The sequence below is a fragment of the Gymnodraco acuticeps genome, unplaced genomic scaffold, assembly GCF_902827175.1.
Source record: "Gymnodraco acuticeps unplaced genomic scaffold, fGymAcu1.1, whole genome shotgun sequence".
Taxonomy (NCBI): domain Eukaryota; kingdom Metazoa; phylum Chordata; class Actinopteri; order Perciformes; family Bathydraconidae; genus Gymnodraco; species Gymnodraco acuticeps.
In genome coordinates, this window is record NW_022989800.1 from 3,029,953 (window position 1) to 3,043,913 (window position 13,961).

At 43.2% G+C, this 13,961-nt stretch overlaps 1 protein-coding gene across 5 annotated transcripts in view; it reads right to left on the minus strand.

Moving 5' to 3' along the window:
* Positions 1-13,961, minus strand: part of cdh23 (cadherin-related 23) — a 221,556-nt gene that overhangs the window by 5,048 nt on the left and 202,547 nt on the right. For all 5 annotated transcript variants that reach the window (XM_034226090.1, XM_034226097.1, XM_034226083.1 and 2 more), the window contains 22 exons: positions 13,363-13,584; positions 13,143-13,262; positions 12,378-12,558; positions 12,156-12,289; positions 11,227-11,436; positions 10,257-10,364; positions 9,049-9,151; positions 8,542-8,667; positions 8,266-8,469; positions 6,721-7,179; positions 6,532-6,648; positions 6,215-6,439; positions 5,745-5,914; positions 5,155-5,292; positions 4,791-4,910; positions 4,172-4,349; positions 3,775-3,986; positions 2,820-3,014; positions 2,624-2,737; positions 2,395-2,524; positions 658-921; positions 279-440 (listed from right to left, as the gene is read on the minus strand). In XM_034226090.1, the coding sequence (XP_034081981.1) occupies positions 279-440; positions 658-921; positions 2,395-2,524; positions 2,624-2,737; positions 2,820-3,014; positions 3,775-3,986; positions 4,172-4,349; positions 4,791-4,910; positions 5,155-5,292; positions 5,745-5,914; positions 6,215-6,439; positions 6,532-6,648; positions 6,721-7,179; positions 8,266-8,469; positions 8,542-8,667; positions 9,049-9,151; positions 10,257-10,364; positions 11,227-11,436; positions 12,156-12,289; positions 12,378-12,558; positions 13,143-13,262; positions 13,363-13,584 (3,892 nt within the window). The remainder of the gene's footprint in view (positions 1-278; positions 441-657; positions 922-2,394; positions 2,525-2,623; positions 2,738-2,819; positions 3,015-3,774; positions 3,987-4,171; positions 4,350-4,790; positions 4,911-5,154; positions 5,293-5,744; positions 5,915-6,214; positions 6,440-6,531; positions 6,649-6,720; positions 7,180-8,265; positions 8,470-8,541; positions 8,668-9,048; positions 9,152-10,256; positions 10,365-11,226; positions 11,437-12,155; positions 12,290-12,377; positions 12,559-13,142; positions 13,263-13,362; positions 13,585-13,961) is intronic.

Consider the following 13,961-nt stretch of genomic DNA (forward strand, 5'->3'; position numbering starts at 1 on the left):
GAAATAGCATAAGTGTGGTGATTTTCCGTAGTTTCCCCATAAAACAATCACTTTATCCTAATAACAAGTATTTTCTGTGTATCCAAAGCCTAATACTGCTTGTGTGCTCCATTTTTGTTAAAAATCAAGTCAGAAAGCATTGACAAAGTGTTGTTGGTTTTGCCTAAACTTAATATTGCCCTGCTTATTTGTCATGCTTCCAATACTACCTGTCCGAGATTATTTTCAGGCCATGTAGTAAGAGGTAAACATTTATTTAATATCAAAGTTAAACTCACCGATGGTGAAGATGCTGCCGACGTCCTCGCTGCCATTGCTCTGTGACTGGAAGTAGCGGATGGTAACGATGTGGTACTGAACCAAGCTGTTGTTACCAATGTCATTATCTAAAGCCACCACCTTGATCAGGTCTGAGCCCACTTTGGCATTCGCTGCAACTCCTGAAAGCAAAGACGGACGGTTATGTTGGTTAACACACACACACACACACACACACACACACACACACACACACACACACACACACACACACACACACACACACACACACACACACACACACACACACACACACACACACACACACACACACACACACACACACACACACACACACACACACACACACACACACACACACACAGGAGCGCAGACTACCTGCAGTGTACTCGGCCTTAGTGAAGCGTGGTTTCTGGTCATTGATGTCTTCCAGTTCGATGCGGACCTCCAGCAGGCTGGGGTCCCGGGCAGGGTCCAGGGCTCTGGTCCTCGCTGCCCTCTGGCCCCGGGGAGGGGTCCAGCTCCTGTTGCTGGAAGCCTTGATGATGATGGAGTAGACCGGGACCTCCTCTCGATCCAGATCCTTGTGCACCTTCAGCTCTCCATCCAGACGCAAGCCAAAGTTTCCATCACTGTTCCCCCCTGGAGAAAGACATGGAGAGAATGTGAGTCATCTAAAAACACTGAAGGAAACAGCTTGAAATAGAAAAGAAAGACAGATGGATATATTATTATCAATATTCCTGGGTTTTTAAAGTAAGAGGACACACATGAAAATCATGTTATTCTCTACGCCTGATCTCCAGGATTTTTAGATTGTCTAACGCAGGGGTTCCCAACCTTTTTTCCCATGGGCCCCCCCAAATGACTCCTGTTGGAAGTTGCGCCCCCCCCCCCCACACACACACAAGGGGGGGGGCACAACAGCGGTAATTAAAGTTTCAAAGTCTCAAAAATGCTACAATTACTGTCACAAACTGGATGAATGTGAAGTATTTTGTTAAAGGAGGATGAAAGCGTAATTAAGGAGCACAATTGGAGTGACTTTGATGGTTATTGGACTCAGGATTAATTCATTTGGATTCCCGCTGTATGAAGAAATGAAAGGACGGCACAAGTGGAAACAATTCACAAAGGGATTAAACTGTTTAAAACACATGCTCAAAGTAAGCCGGACTTTGCCGATGTGTTTATGTAGATTCAAAAGTCGTAAATAATCTACAAAATGGAGGAGACCGATCTGATCGGAGCAACTGTGACAAATAATCCAACTGAAACCGGCATGGACAATGACTATGTTTTAAAAATGCGCTTATCCAGACAAGCCCGGTTTGGACACTTTGCGGGCAGAAGAAACATTTATATTAAAGGTGGGGTAGGTAAGTTTGAGAAACCGGCTCGAGATACACTTTTTGTTATATTCCATGGAATGCTCTTAACATCCCGATAGCAATGAATATCTTAAGTGCTTTGACAACAAATCCATTAAAAAATGTCATCTGTGGAAGCCGTAATACTGTAAAAAGTACAACGGGCAATCCAATCCGTTTAGCCGGGCCGGCTAAACGGATTGAATTGCCGCCCTGTCTGTCAGCCTTCCATCTCGTGCACGCACAAATGTATCTCGTGCCCTCATTGGGCGTGCATTGCAGCAGTACTTCAATGACTCGCCAGCAACAGGCAGCCACTTTCACCAGTCTGCTGACGTCATGTGCGCGTTCATGTGTGTTGGAGGAGGTGCTCTGTAAGGAAGTCTGAAGGAAGGGGCGGATTATTTTTGGCTGTGTACTTTCAAATTTTAGTGCACTCGAGCCGGTTTCTGAAACTTACCTACCCCACCTTTAATGAAAGAATTATACATTTCTGTCTTTTTATGCCTATAATAGCTACTAACGTATTGCGTTACAACTATATGTAAAAAAAAAGAAAAAAAAAAGAAGATATTTGGCCTCAAATCATCTGAGGCCTGGCGCCCCCCCCTGCGATATTTGGCGACCCCCCAAGGGCGGCGCGCACCCCAGGTTGGGAACCACTGGACTAACGTAAATACTTAAACTGATTTAACATGAACAAGAAAATCAAACATGTTCCTGCCCCTGTAGGGCTCTGTTTCACCTGCAATAAAGTAGTAGACGATGGCGTTGGTGCCCTCATCTGCGTCCACAGCTCTGGTGATGTTCCCCACCACAGTTCCTGGGCGGGAATGCTCCAGCACGGTCAGCTTCTGGTAAGGCAAGCTGCCACGCTGCAGTGCATACACACACAGAGTGAAAATAAAACGTCACAAACGGCAGCTCTGTGAATGTTTATAAATTAGAATGCATTCTGGGAGCTTCCTTCTCACCGGCGGTTTAAGGAAGACGGGCTCATTGTCATCGACGTCCAACAGCGCCACCTGCAGGGGCTGAGTGGTCTCGTAAGGCACGGGCTGGCCCATGTCCCGGGCCACAATGATAAACTGAGAGAGGCGTTTTCACTTAGTTAGAGCCATATAAAACGAAGCACTTAATCAACTGCACACACTTTACACACAAACTCACGCTGTGGAGGGCCTGTTTCTCTCGGTCCAGTTTCACAGTAGTGGTGATGACTCCAGACGTGGCATCGATGTGGAAGTTCTCCCAGTCTCTGTTCCCGGCTCCAGTCTGCAGGAAGCCGTAGCGGACCTCCCCGTTGAGACCCTCGTCAGAGTCGGTTGCGTGCACCTCGTACACCGGCAGGCCTGGGGGCTGCTCCTACATGGAGGAGAAAAGACAGTCAGTGTCAGTGTGAACTTGCCATCTTTGATCTTAGAGGTCAACTTTTACAGAAAGGTTTACAGGTTTTACAGATGGTGTTTCAAATGTCAGTCTAATCTGAACTCTTTGCCCCACAGATATTTGTACATGTCATTGCAGAAAGTGTAGGAGTAATTATAGAATTTAAACCGGGAACAAGTTAATTCTGGTTACCTGGGGGAAGCAGAAACAAATGTCATTAAGTTTATATGGAGAACTTAGCAAACAGCTGCGGTTTATATCCAGTGGACATGCAGGCCCATTATCATCCCATTGTATATTTCTATACCATGTTTGTGTCCTGATGAAGGTCAGTTTAATATTTACTCTTCTTTTAGTTCTGCTTTGCTTTCATCTCTCTTCAACAGCTGAATGCTACACTATGTTGACCAGCTAATGAATAACTTCATCAGCCATGCAGAACTAAAAAGTCAAACTCAAACACTAGGCCTTGAGTCATCATCATTGACTTTTTTCAGGTCAAATGTATATTTGATTAATCCCAGTGTGCCACTGATTTATTTTCTAAGCACCAAAGCATTACTTGGTGTTCAATTTTGCAATGAGACCCACAAAGCAAAGCAGATAACAAAAACATACGATTGGTTCATTTTAGTTACAGAGAGAAAGGTTTTTGACTGCAATTTGAAAATGAAGGAAGAATGCTTACGACACACAAAAAAGAAGACAATGAAAAGGATTACATGAATGCATATACCTCCGAGATATGAATGATGGTTCCGTTGGCGGGCCGGACAAACACTGGCCTGTTGTCATTGACGTCTATGACCACAATGAACAGGTCTGCAGTGCCCCACAGGGGGGGGCGCCCCTGATCTGTAGCCACCACCGTCAGGTTGAAACGCTCAGAAGACTGGAGCAGGCGGCGAGAGCGGATCAGCCCCGCGTTTGGATCCAGGGAGAATGCGTCTACAGAGAAGGATCACGAATACACCATCATTTCAAAGTGAGAGCAACAATTCTTCCAGTAGCAAAATACTTCGTAAAGAACATGAATGGATGTTTGCATTCTAATAAAGTGGATAAGTATACATTCAAAGATCAGTTCACTGAGAATATTCAGTTCATTTAGGTTTATAGTAATGTATTCAGACCTGAGTGGGCACCCAGCAGGCTGTAGAGCACCGCTCCATTCTCTCCCTCATCCAGGTCCGTCGCCCTGACTGTGATCACAGACGTTCCACTGGGCTCGTTCTCAAACACGCTGGTGTTGTACATTCGCTCCGAAAAGCGTGGACGATAATCGTTGATATCCACAACTGTCACCAGGACCTGAGAGGCAAGGACAGAGTTCAAGTTTAAAATACGAAATAATCCTACCATTAGGTTATAATGTAGGAAAAGCCTTTTTAAAGCTTATCACTATTAAACAGTTTGATATAGAAGCTGATATACTTTTTAAACTTTCAATGGTAAGTATTTTCCTCAAAAATACAGTATTGTTGGGCCTAAATACATTTGAATTGTAATGTTAACAACCTTTATTTATCAGCCACAAATGCAGGTTTCTACTTTAGCGACATCCTTTACAGATGACAGAAATGTAATCAAAGTAGAACACGTTTTTTATGGACCGTAAGACCCATTTTCTACAGGCATATTGAGGCCTCTCCTTTACTCATTGTTTCACTGTAGATGGTATTAAGTGCTAACTCAAAAAAGGTAGATCATTATATTATATATTCTTGTGTCAGTAACGCCTCTGATCTCTACCTGGACAGAGTTCTCTCGTCTGTTGTTGGAGGTGCCGCCGGGGTTGTCACGGGCAACAGCGGTTAAAGTGTAATGATCCTTTGTCTCTCTGTCCAGAGGGGAAAGGATGTAGATCTCTCCCTGACACAGAGGAGAGGGGAGCATTAGGAAGGAAGTACAGGCTGATGGGAGTGGTGTTTGCATCAAGATATTTATTTGAGAGTGTGACAGAAATGGAGCATGGAGTTAATGGAGTCTTTATCTTTAGCATGCTTTGTTTAAACTTTCATATCCCGGCAGGATGATGTTCAATGTTGACGCCCAGCTCTGATCGGGAGTAGGGTGTAGTTGTGATGGCTGATGTGTTGTGTTTAGGTTAACTCACAGTTAATGGTTTGATGGCAAACTTGCCTTCCCCGTCTACCAGGCTGTACTCAATGACGGCAAAGAGGCCCGAGTCAGCGTCAGTAGCGCTCACACGCACTATGGTGGTGCCCAGGTTCACGTTCTCAAACACGGGCTCCTACAAACACAGATGCAGAAACATATGACTTGTGATGATCTTGTGTTGAGTTATGTTGTTTAATAGCCAATCTTTTATATGAAAAAAGTATTTCTGACAGAATACTTGGCTAAAAATGACCTTGCAACAATGAAACAACAAACAATGTTCTCTGTTAACTCATTTTGAAAAAAGAATATACCTGCTAAAGTTCTATCAAAGGTACATATAGAGTACAACCAGTTTTGGTTTGTCTTGTCTCAAGTTAACTACTGGTAGTTATTTTAATTTCACTTTTACACAGGTCTAATCCCATGACAGGCCACAATGTAAACTGTGATGGCAGCCATAGAGTCATAACAAGTAATACATTGGATTAAAATGCCTTTTTACTCCAAAATATTTTTACCATAATGTAAATATCTTTGATTGTGCTTTGGTGTGCACAATGTAATTATCATTCTGTGGAGTACCTGGTAGGATGGTTGTAGGAAGACGGGGTTGTTGTCATTCACGTCCACTATACGCAGATAAACTGGCAGCTCAGCGATTCTCGGAGGAGTGCCGTGGTCTCGGCCCCGAATCGTGAAATTCAGCCACTGAATCTGCTCAAAATCCACCGTCTGGTTTGCTACAATCTTACCTAAGACATTTGTAAGACAGTGATGGTTACAGTTAGGGTTCATGCGACTTATACAAATATTCAAAATTATTATTCCACAAACGAGACAAACACTCAGAGTTATGCCAGATTGATCCATATGCTATATCAACTGCAGTCCCTGAGCAGCTACACTAAAAACAATCACACTAAAAACATTGATTTACATGCAACACAATGTTTCTCTATTAAACAAAAAATTATATAGACACATTCATGACATAACATTCAGTATTTGATAATTTTCTGCTGTTTAAGTTTTTAGCCTGTGCTGTGTCATACCAGTAGAGGGGTCCTCCAGTCTGACGTACCCCCCCCGGGGCAGGTGGAGCAGCTGGTAGATGACCTGGCCGTTGGGACCTTTATCGGGGTCTACAGCTGACACTGAGAGCAGTGTAGTGCCTGGCTGAGCTCCTTCCAAAATCTGCTCTGTGAAGTTGGTCACTCCGAAGGGCCGGAAACGAGGGGCGTTGTCATTTATATCCAACACATTGATGGTGAGTCTCGCTGAAGAGAAAAAGGATTGTAGATTGGAGCGATGCAAAGTGAAAAAAACAAATGAAACGCAAGATAAGCTTCATGTTAGAAAATAGATTTACCATTAGGAACACTTCCTGATTTGTCAATAACCTCGCTGGCATTGTCGTGGACCGACACAATGATCTCGAACGTCGCTACCAGCTCTCTGTTGATTGGGTTGCGTACGAACACTGCCCCTGAAAATAAAATGTATTTATTCAGTATATCTAACAATATCGATAACATTGAATCTGGTTGAGGTCTCTCACCAGTGTGTAAATCAATGCCGAAGGACTCCTGCAGGCCATCCACTGCATTGTTCCCATCATCCTTGGCCTCCACTGAGATGATGTAATACTCCAGTCGGGGGTGCAGATCAGGGTCTTCAGCGGTCAGCGTGGCCACCACCACGCCCGGCGGTGTGGACTCGTTGACGTTTATCATGGTGATGGGCTCTATGAAACGGGGCCGGGAGTCATTCACATCGTCCAGGATGACCGTCAGCGTGGCTGTGCCGGACATTGAGGGAGTGCCTCGATCGGTTGCCATGACAACCAGGCGGTAGGACCCGCGCTCTTCTCTATCGAGGGTGGTGTTGCCGACCAGGACGGTGCCAGAGAGCGAATCGACCAGAAAGCGGTCCTGAGCACCGCTCTCCAGACGATACGTCAGCCAGCCATTGGAGCCCGAGTCAGCGTCAGTGGCAGACAGCTGAGTCACCACCACACCTGAGAGACAAGGGACACATATTTGCATTTTTATGACCATTTATACACATTTTTTTAAATGTAAACCTTTAACCTTCACAGAGAGGAATGTATGTTAGAGTATATAATCGTAGTTAATCACTTTAAATTTGTAACCTAAAAAAGTGTCTTTGGTGTTCAAAAATAGCAAAAAGCTAAATATTTATTTATGTTCAGAACCCTTAAATTGAAGAAGATTGAAGATTCAACTTATTGTCATTACGTAGTACAGGTACTATGTAACGAAACGGTTTCTCTGCATTTGACCCATCCTAGTGTTAGGAGCAGTGGGCTGCCATTATGTACGGCGCCCGGGGAGCAGTGTAGGGAACGGTGCCTTGCTCAGGGACACCTCGGTAGCACTTGGTCTTTCCGGGACTTGAACTGGTGACCTTCCAGTTGCCAAGCCAAGTCCCTAAGGACTTCGCCAACACCGCCCCTACAAAATGTCAATGTTGATTATTATTTGAAAACCTTTTAAAAATTATTTATTATTATGCATGATATTCTGTATACTAAATGCCAGGGGGAATAGTTTTCACAGTCTGGGATGTATATGATATGCATCAATAGTGATTTTGATGCATATCATCCAACACTGCAGTGCTCTATAATACAGCAGCAATGTCCCGAGGGGAAACCAGAAAAATAGCATGTATTTGCCCAACATGCCAAACATGAGAAAAAAGCTCAATCTAGTGGAAAAGAGTTAAACACTTTGGAAGAGAATGCTGGCTAAGGGGTTACATGGCGAATATCTTTAAGGGTCGAGTTTGTGTATTTCTTTACACAGTTTTTATACACTTATTCCCACTACTAAGTCCCAAAATGTATAAAAAAAAAACATTTGCCAGAATTTATGCAATATGCCTTTACTCATTGTGTAATTCTACTCATTCTAATTTAAAAACATTAAAAATCCCCAAATGCCCCCATTGTTGCATTTGTGATCATTCAAAACACTTTTTTTTCAGAGACAGAACTTAAAGCTAAGGAGTGAAAAACTATTTGATATACATATTTCTCTCTCACACACAGAGGCTTAGTCAGGCCTGAGCCAACACACACCAGTGGGGCTGTTCTCAGGGAGTCGGACGCTGAAGCTGGCCGGGCTGAAGATGGGGGGGTTGTCATTCTGGTCCAGGATGGTGACTGTGAGAGGGACGCTGATGTTTAAACCACCTATGTCCTCCCCAACCAGAAACAGCTCAACACGAGGCTCCTGAAACGCCTCGCGGTCCAACTGAGCCCCCTGACGCACCTGGATCACACCTGAAACAGAGACATTAACAACTGTATCCAAACGACTCTCTCTGTCAACTTGCTAAGGAGTTATAATGTTACCAGAATTGGCATCCACAGTGAAGAGGTCCACCCTTGCTCCCAGCAGGCGGTACTTCACTACAGCGTTGGGTCCGATGTCTTTATCCTCTGCCAGGACTGGCCCATTTAACACTGATACTTTACTGCCTGAAGGGCGGGAGAGACAGAGAGGGCCAGGTGGAGAAGTTATATGATCACAGTCAGGTTAGAAGTCAGCAAGCATTAAATTAGAATTGTCACAAATGCACATTTTGCTTTCTATATAAACAAATTGCCATTATAATTGATAATAAGGAAACTATGACTCATATTATGCAATAATAATCTCACTGACTGCTCATCGCAAATGCAAACGTTTTCAGTTGTCTCCAACTGATTTCTAACTTTCATGGTGAAAGAAACCTGTCTCTGAATATAAGCCGCATGTAAACAAAGTCAGGAAGTGGAGTAGACAGTGTTTCAGACATTGCTTGGCACGTTGCCCTGCGCTGCATAACAGATTGCCCCCACCCCAGGGGAAAGAGCTACCTGCTGCCGAGTTCTCCATGATCTCAGCCCTGTAGCTGGTCCTGGTGAACACGGGCCTGTTGTCATTCTCATCCAGAATGCTGATCACCAAGAGGTCTGAATCCTGGCGGAGTGGAAGGAAAAATAAACAATGATATGAGCAAAGGATTATGTGTAAACAGGAGATCAAGAGTGAGGAGGAGTGAAACGTAGTCATTGGCACTCAAAGAGTCAAATTGCTGATGTGTTTTGCAGTTTCTGTGCTGCACGCTGCTCTCACAGTGCTAGTGGTTGCCTCACCTGCAGCTCTGATTGAGAACAGTTTCTCACCTCTCCCACAAAAGCAACATCTTAAGCAGGCCACATTGTTGTTATAGAAAAAACCTTGCAGCTGTATTTTGGGTGGTTCTCATCTTTTTAGGTGTGATTCACATTCTTATAATTAGGAAGATACATGACACGGCCCATACAATCTAGCCAAAAAACACAATAGTACAAGACAGGTCACAAATGACAAAACGCCTGCAAAAGGAAATATGTATAAAATCCAGTTTTTCAAAAATTAACTTCTACTGTAGAAAATCTGAAGAAAATCCCCACATAAATATGACATTGTACAATGAGTATTGTGTATTGCTTGACTTAAAGGTAGGGTAGGTAAGAATGGAGAAACCAGCTCGAGTGCGCTAGAATTTGAAAATACACAACCGGAACAAATCTGCCACTTCCTTACAGAGCCCCTCCTCCAACACACACGAACGCGCACATGACCAATGAGGGCACGAGATAAGTTTGTGCACAGATGGAAGGCTGACAGGCAGGTAGGCCATCCAGTTACTTCAGCCGGGCCGGCTAAAATGATTGGTCGTGCTTTTTACAGTGCTACGGCTTCCACAGATGAAATATTTGTATATATTTATTGTCAAAGCATTTAATTTATTCATTGCTATCGGGATGTTAAGAGCAATCCATGGAATATAACACAAAGTGTTTCTGAAGTGAATTACCTACCCCACCTTTAAGGCAGCTTATTTACATTATGGTAAAAATATTTTGGAGTAAAAAGGGATTTTAATCCAATGTATTACTTTTACTACAGTAGCCCCTGAAATTCAAGACTGCCTGTTATTAATTCATAAAAAAGTGACATGAAAATATACCAAAGATCTCTCTGTTATAAAAACAGGTGTGAGTTCTAGCAGTATGTGTGCACATGAGAGTGGGATTACCCTGCGAGCGATGCGGGGGTTCTCGGGGTTGTCTTTGACGGTGATGGTGAGTCTGTACTCTGACACCCGCTCTCTGTCCAGGGGTCTGTTCACCTGCACCACACCTGTCTGACAGACACAAAGGGAAGAGGGAAGCTGTGAGTGTGCTTACAGATTCATTCTCCGTATGACAGTATGTTTTATTTCATAATGCCCATGTAAACCCTGATGCTAACACGGTACAAGTGTTTTACCTTCTCTAAAGCTCTAAATGAGGTATCAGTATTCTCTGGTATATATTTATTCTGTGAGTCCACAAATGTGTCTAGCAATGGTGTAGCAGTGTTAGGTGCAGACTTAACATTAATGGTAGCTGGAAGACATTTGAACAGGCCCTATAATGCTTTTCGGCTTTTCACTTTCCTGTAGTGGGTTTTTGTGAATGTTAATGGTCTCCAGAAGTTAAAATCCCTGTGCTCCCTCCAGAGGGAGTTTCTCTCGTACCCCCCTGCCAGAAACGCCTCAATTGGACTCTTTTGTTTACTTCCATAACATTTTTGACATCACTATGTAACACTCACGCTTCTAATGGCTAGCGCTCCAACACTTTGTACGTGATAGGCTAAGGGGCGGGACATTTCTAAGTGGTTGACAGAGCAGACTGGGCTCTGGTTTCAGACAGAGGGTGAAAGAAGATGATGCTGCACCATCAGAATAAAGAGCTTTTTGAACATTAAAGCATGGAGCATAATGCACGTTTAAATCTGGCTCCTTCCAGTCACGAGAAATGTCTCGCACCGTGCTTCCCCTTTTTCACCACCTGCTGCTATAGCTTTACCGCATTAGTCAAGGTCAGATTTTTATGTTTCTAAGTAAATTAAGATCAGGCTTAGTTTTGAGCCTGTGTGCCTGCATAGTGAAAAGTGAAAACACTGGAGGACAGGGGTTTTGAAATTACTCAACTTTAAAACACACCACCCCTTTTTCTCACCGTGTCATTGATGTAGAAGGCTCCATCCTGGTTGCCCGCGGTGATGTTGTAAGTGAGCAGAGCATTGCGTCCGCTGTCTGCATCTCGGGCTTGGACCCGGGCCACAGCGGTGTGTATGGTGGCTCCTTCCCTCACACTGGTGTTGTAAGGCAGGTTCAAGAGGACTGGGTCGTTGTCGTTGATGTCTCGGACATTGACTCCCACCACCACCTGAAGAAAAAACACGGCAAGAGAAGAATACAACTTCAAACTCATGACAGTTCACAAAACAACACAAAAAATAAATGTCTTGGTGACACTGCTCATAAATGAAACATAAAATATACATTTAACTTCAGTATATTTACACGTGTAGTGTATGTATCTTGTCTCCTAAAAATTGCGTTCTCACACAAAGATACTACATTATCACTTAAAGCAAAGTCATTTCTTCCCAGACTGTGTTTGTTTTTAAAGACACACAAATACGTCATCACACTCCACAAACATTCATGTATCACAGAGGTTTTGCGGGATGGCTGGGTAAAACAAACACAGGACTTTCACCCAGGAGACAGCTGTTCATGTCCCTTGTGAAACCAAATGTCAATGTTTACATTTTTCAATTAACATACTTATTTTAAGCCAAACCATGATGTTTTTCTAACTAAACCTAACAAAGTACTTATTTCACGTTACATGAAATAAGTACTTGCATATTTTTTTATTTCCATTTACTCCATGAGAACACAAGTTTTCTTCGAATTGTATTAGAAAATGTGGTCTAATTGTATGTATTAGAATGTATGGAACATATTTTGTAAGAAACAGGATTGCCAGCCGATTGCAGCACAAAAGTGAAGCTTACAAGATCCTGATTGTTAAAGAGGATCTGACGAGAGTGCGGCTGCTTGAATGTGTTTGTGTGTGTTTGTGTAATGAAGGCCCACCGAGGTGTTGCGAGACGGGGTGCCCAGGTCTCGTGCTGTGACGGTGATGTTATAGAAGGCTGTTGTCTCTCGGTCCAGCTCTACATCCTTCCTCACCCGAAGCTCCCCCTCGACTGGAGAAACCATGAACTCATCTGACAGAGAGAGAAAGAGACAGGCTTAGGGACACATAGTGAGGATTTAATAGAAGTATTACAGAATACAGGAGAATACGGTACTAACTCTGGGGATCTCCGCCGGTGATGCTGTACTCCACTTTCCCGTTGAGCCCAGAGTCTTCATCGCTGGCTTTAAGAGTCCAGACCCGAGGACCCGGCTGTCCCTCAGTCACCTCGAAGGGTCCCTCAAAGGCTCTGGGGAAAGTTGGTGTCACATCGTTCACATCGAGGACACTTACCAGCACCTAAAGAATGAGGAAGAGAGAATTGTATATGTAAAGGATTTCCCCACTTGAAAATTCAATTCAAATGTTGGAGCTGGTGATCCAGATGCACACATTATATTACACATAAACTAAAAGGACTTCACTATGCATGTGAAGTAGAGATAATGGATTGTGGAATCATCAACTGAACTGAGCACATATATACATGTTCTATTGGAGTTTCTGCAGGTTTCACAGTCCTCAATTAAAAGTTCTGGGATTTCTTGCAGTTGAGAACCATTGTTGTTAAATCTCTCTATTTTTACAAGAAACCAATAACTGCTAATAAGCTAGTTTACAAAGTTTTAAGGGGATGTCTTGGCTGTCCTGTCAGTTCAATTATTTTGTTTGCAAACCATAGCAAACTACCATTGGAGTAGCAGGAACCAACTCATCTTTAGCATTCTTGCTCCTTTCATAGCTGAATGAGAATCAACATTGACAGTTGATTTTCTCTGGTTAGAAATAAATAAATAAAAATTAAGCATTTATTTTCTTAGCTCTGAAATGTTCAACCTATTTAAGTCAATAGTTTAAAAGGTGTTTTTTTCTTTGGTATTTACTGTTGTGCTTGAGGTCAGACGAAGAGCAGGATTTTTACACTGGTCTGTTGCTGTAACAACCAGCGCGTAGTGTCCTTTGCTGATCTCGTAGTCCAGCTCCTTTACGGCTGTAATCCTCCCCTAAATACACACACACACACAGACACACAAACACATTATACACAAAAAGTGTGTTTTATTGCAGAAGTAAAACTACAGTATAACAGTCATTGTGTCTCACCGTGATGTTGTTTATATTAAAGGTCTGGATCAGGTTTCCCTGAGCGATAGCATATCTCAAGGTGCCGTTCAGACCCTCGTCTGGGTCGATGGCTGTTACCGTGGCGATGGTGGCACCCACTGTTTCCGGACCCTCACTTAACACCGTGACGTACTCCTCCTCCGGAAACTCTGGAGCGTTATCGTTCTCATCCACGATGTGAACATAGATGGTGGTGGAGGTCTGTGTGAGAAACAGAGACAACTTTTACTGATGCATCTACTATTTATGGGTTATTGTGTTAAACTCAGCTGACAATATGTTTCCAATTTCAGCATAGGGTGTCAGCTGGGTGTGCAGCTAAGTGTAAGTGTGAACATGTAGTCCATTCATCACTGTAATGTGAAAGATCCTACAGTGATTTATCATCATATTAAAGAGTAAAGCTCAAGCAAGTAAACCCCACACCAGCAAGATTGTCTGTTAATTATGTTTTTTTGATAGTGTTCACGGCCATTGTGACTTACAGTATAAGGTATTCTGCTAGAAAGGAAACACAGGATTTGCTGTCTTCACTCATTATGTGCATGTTGAAACATGATTTGAGGGTTCATTTAACA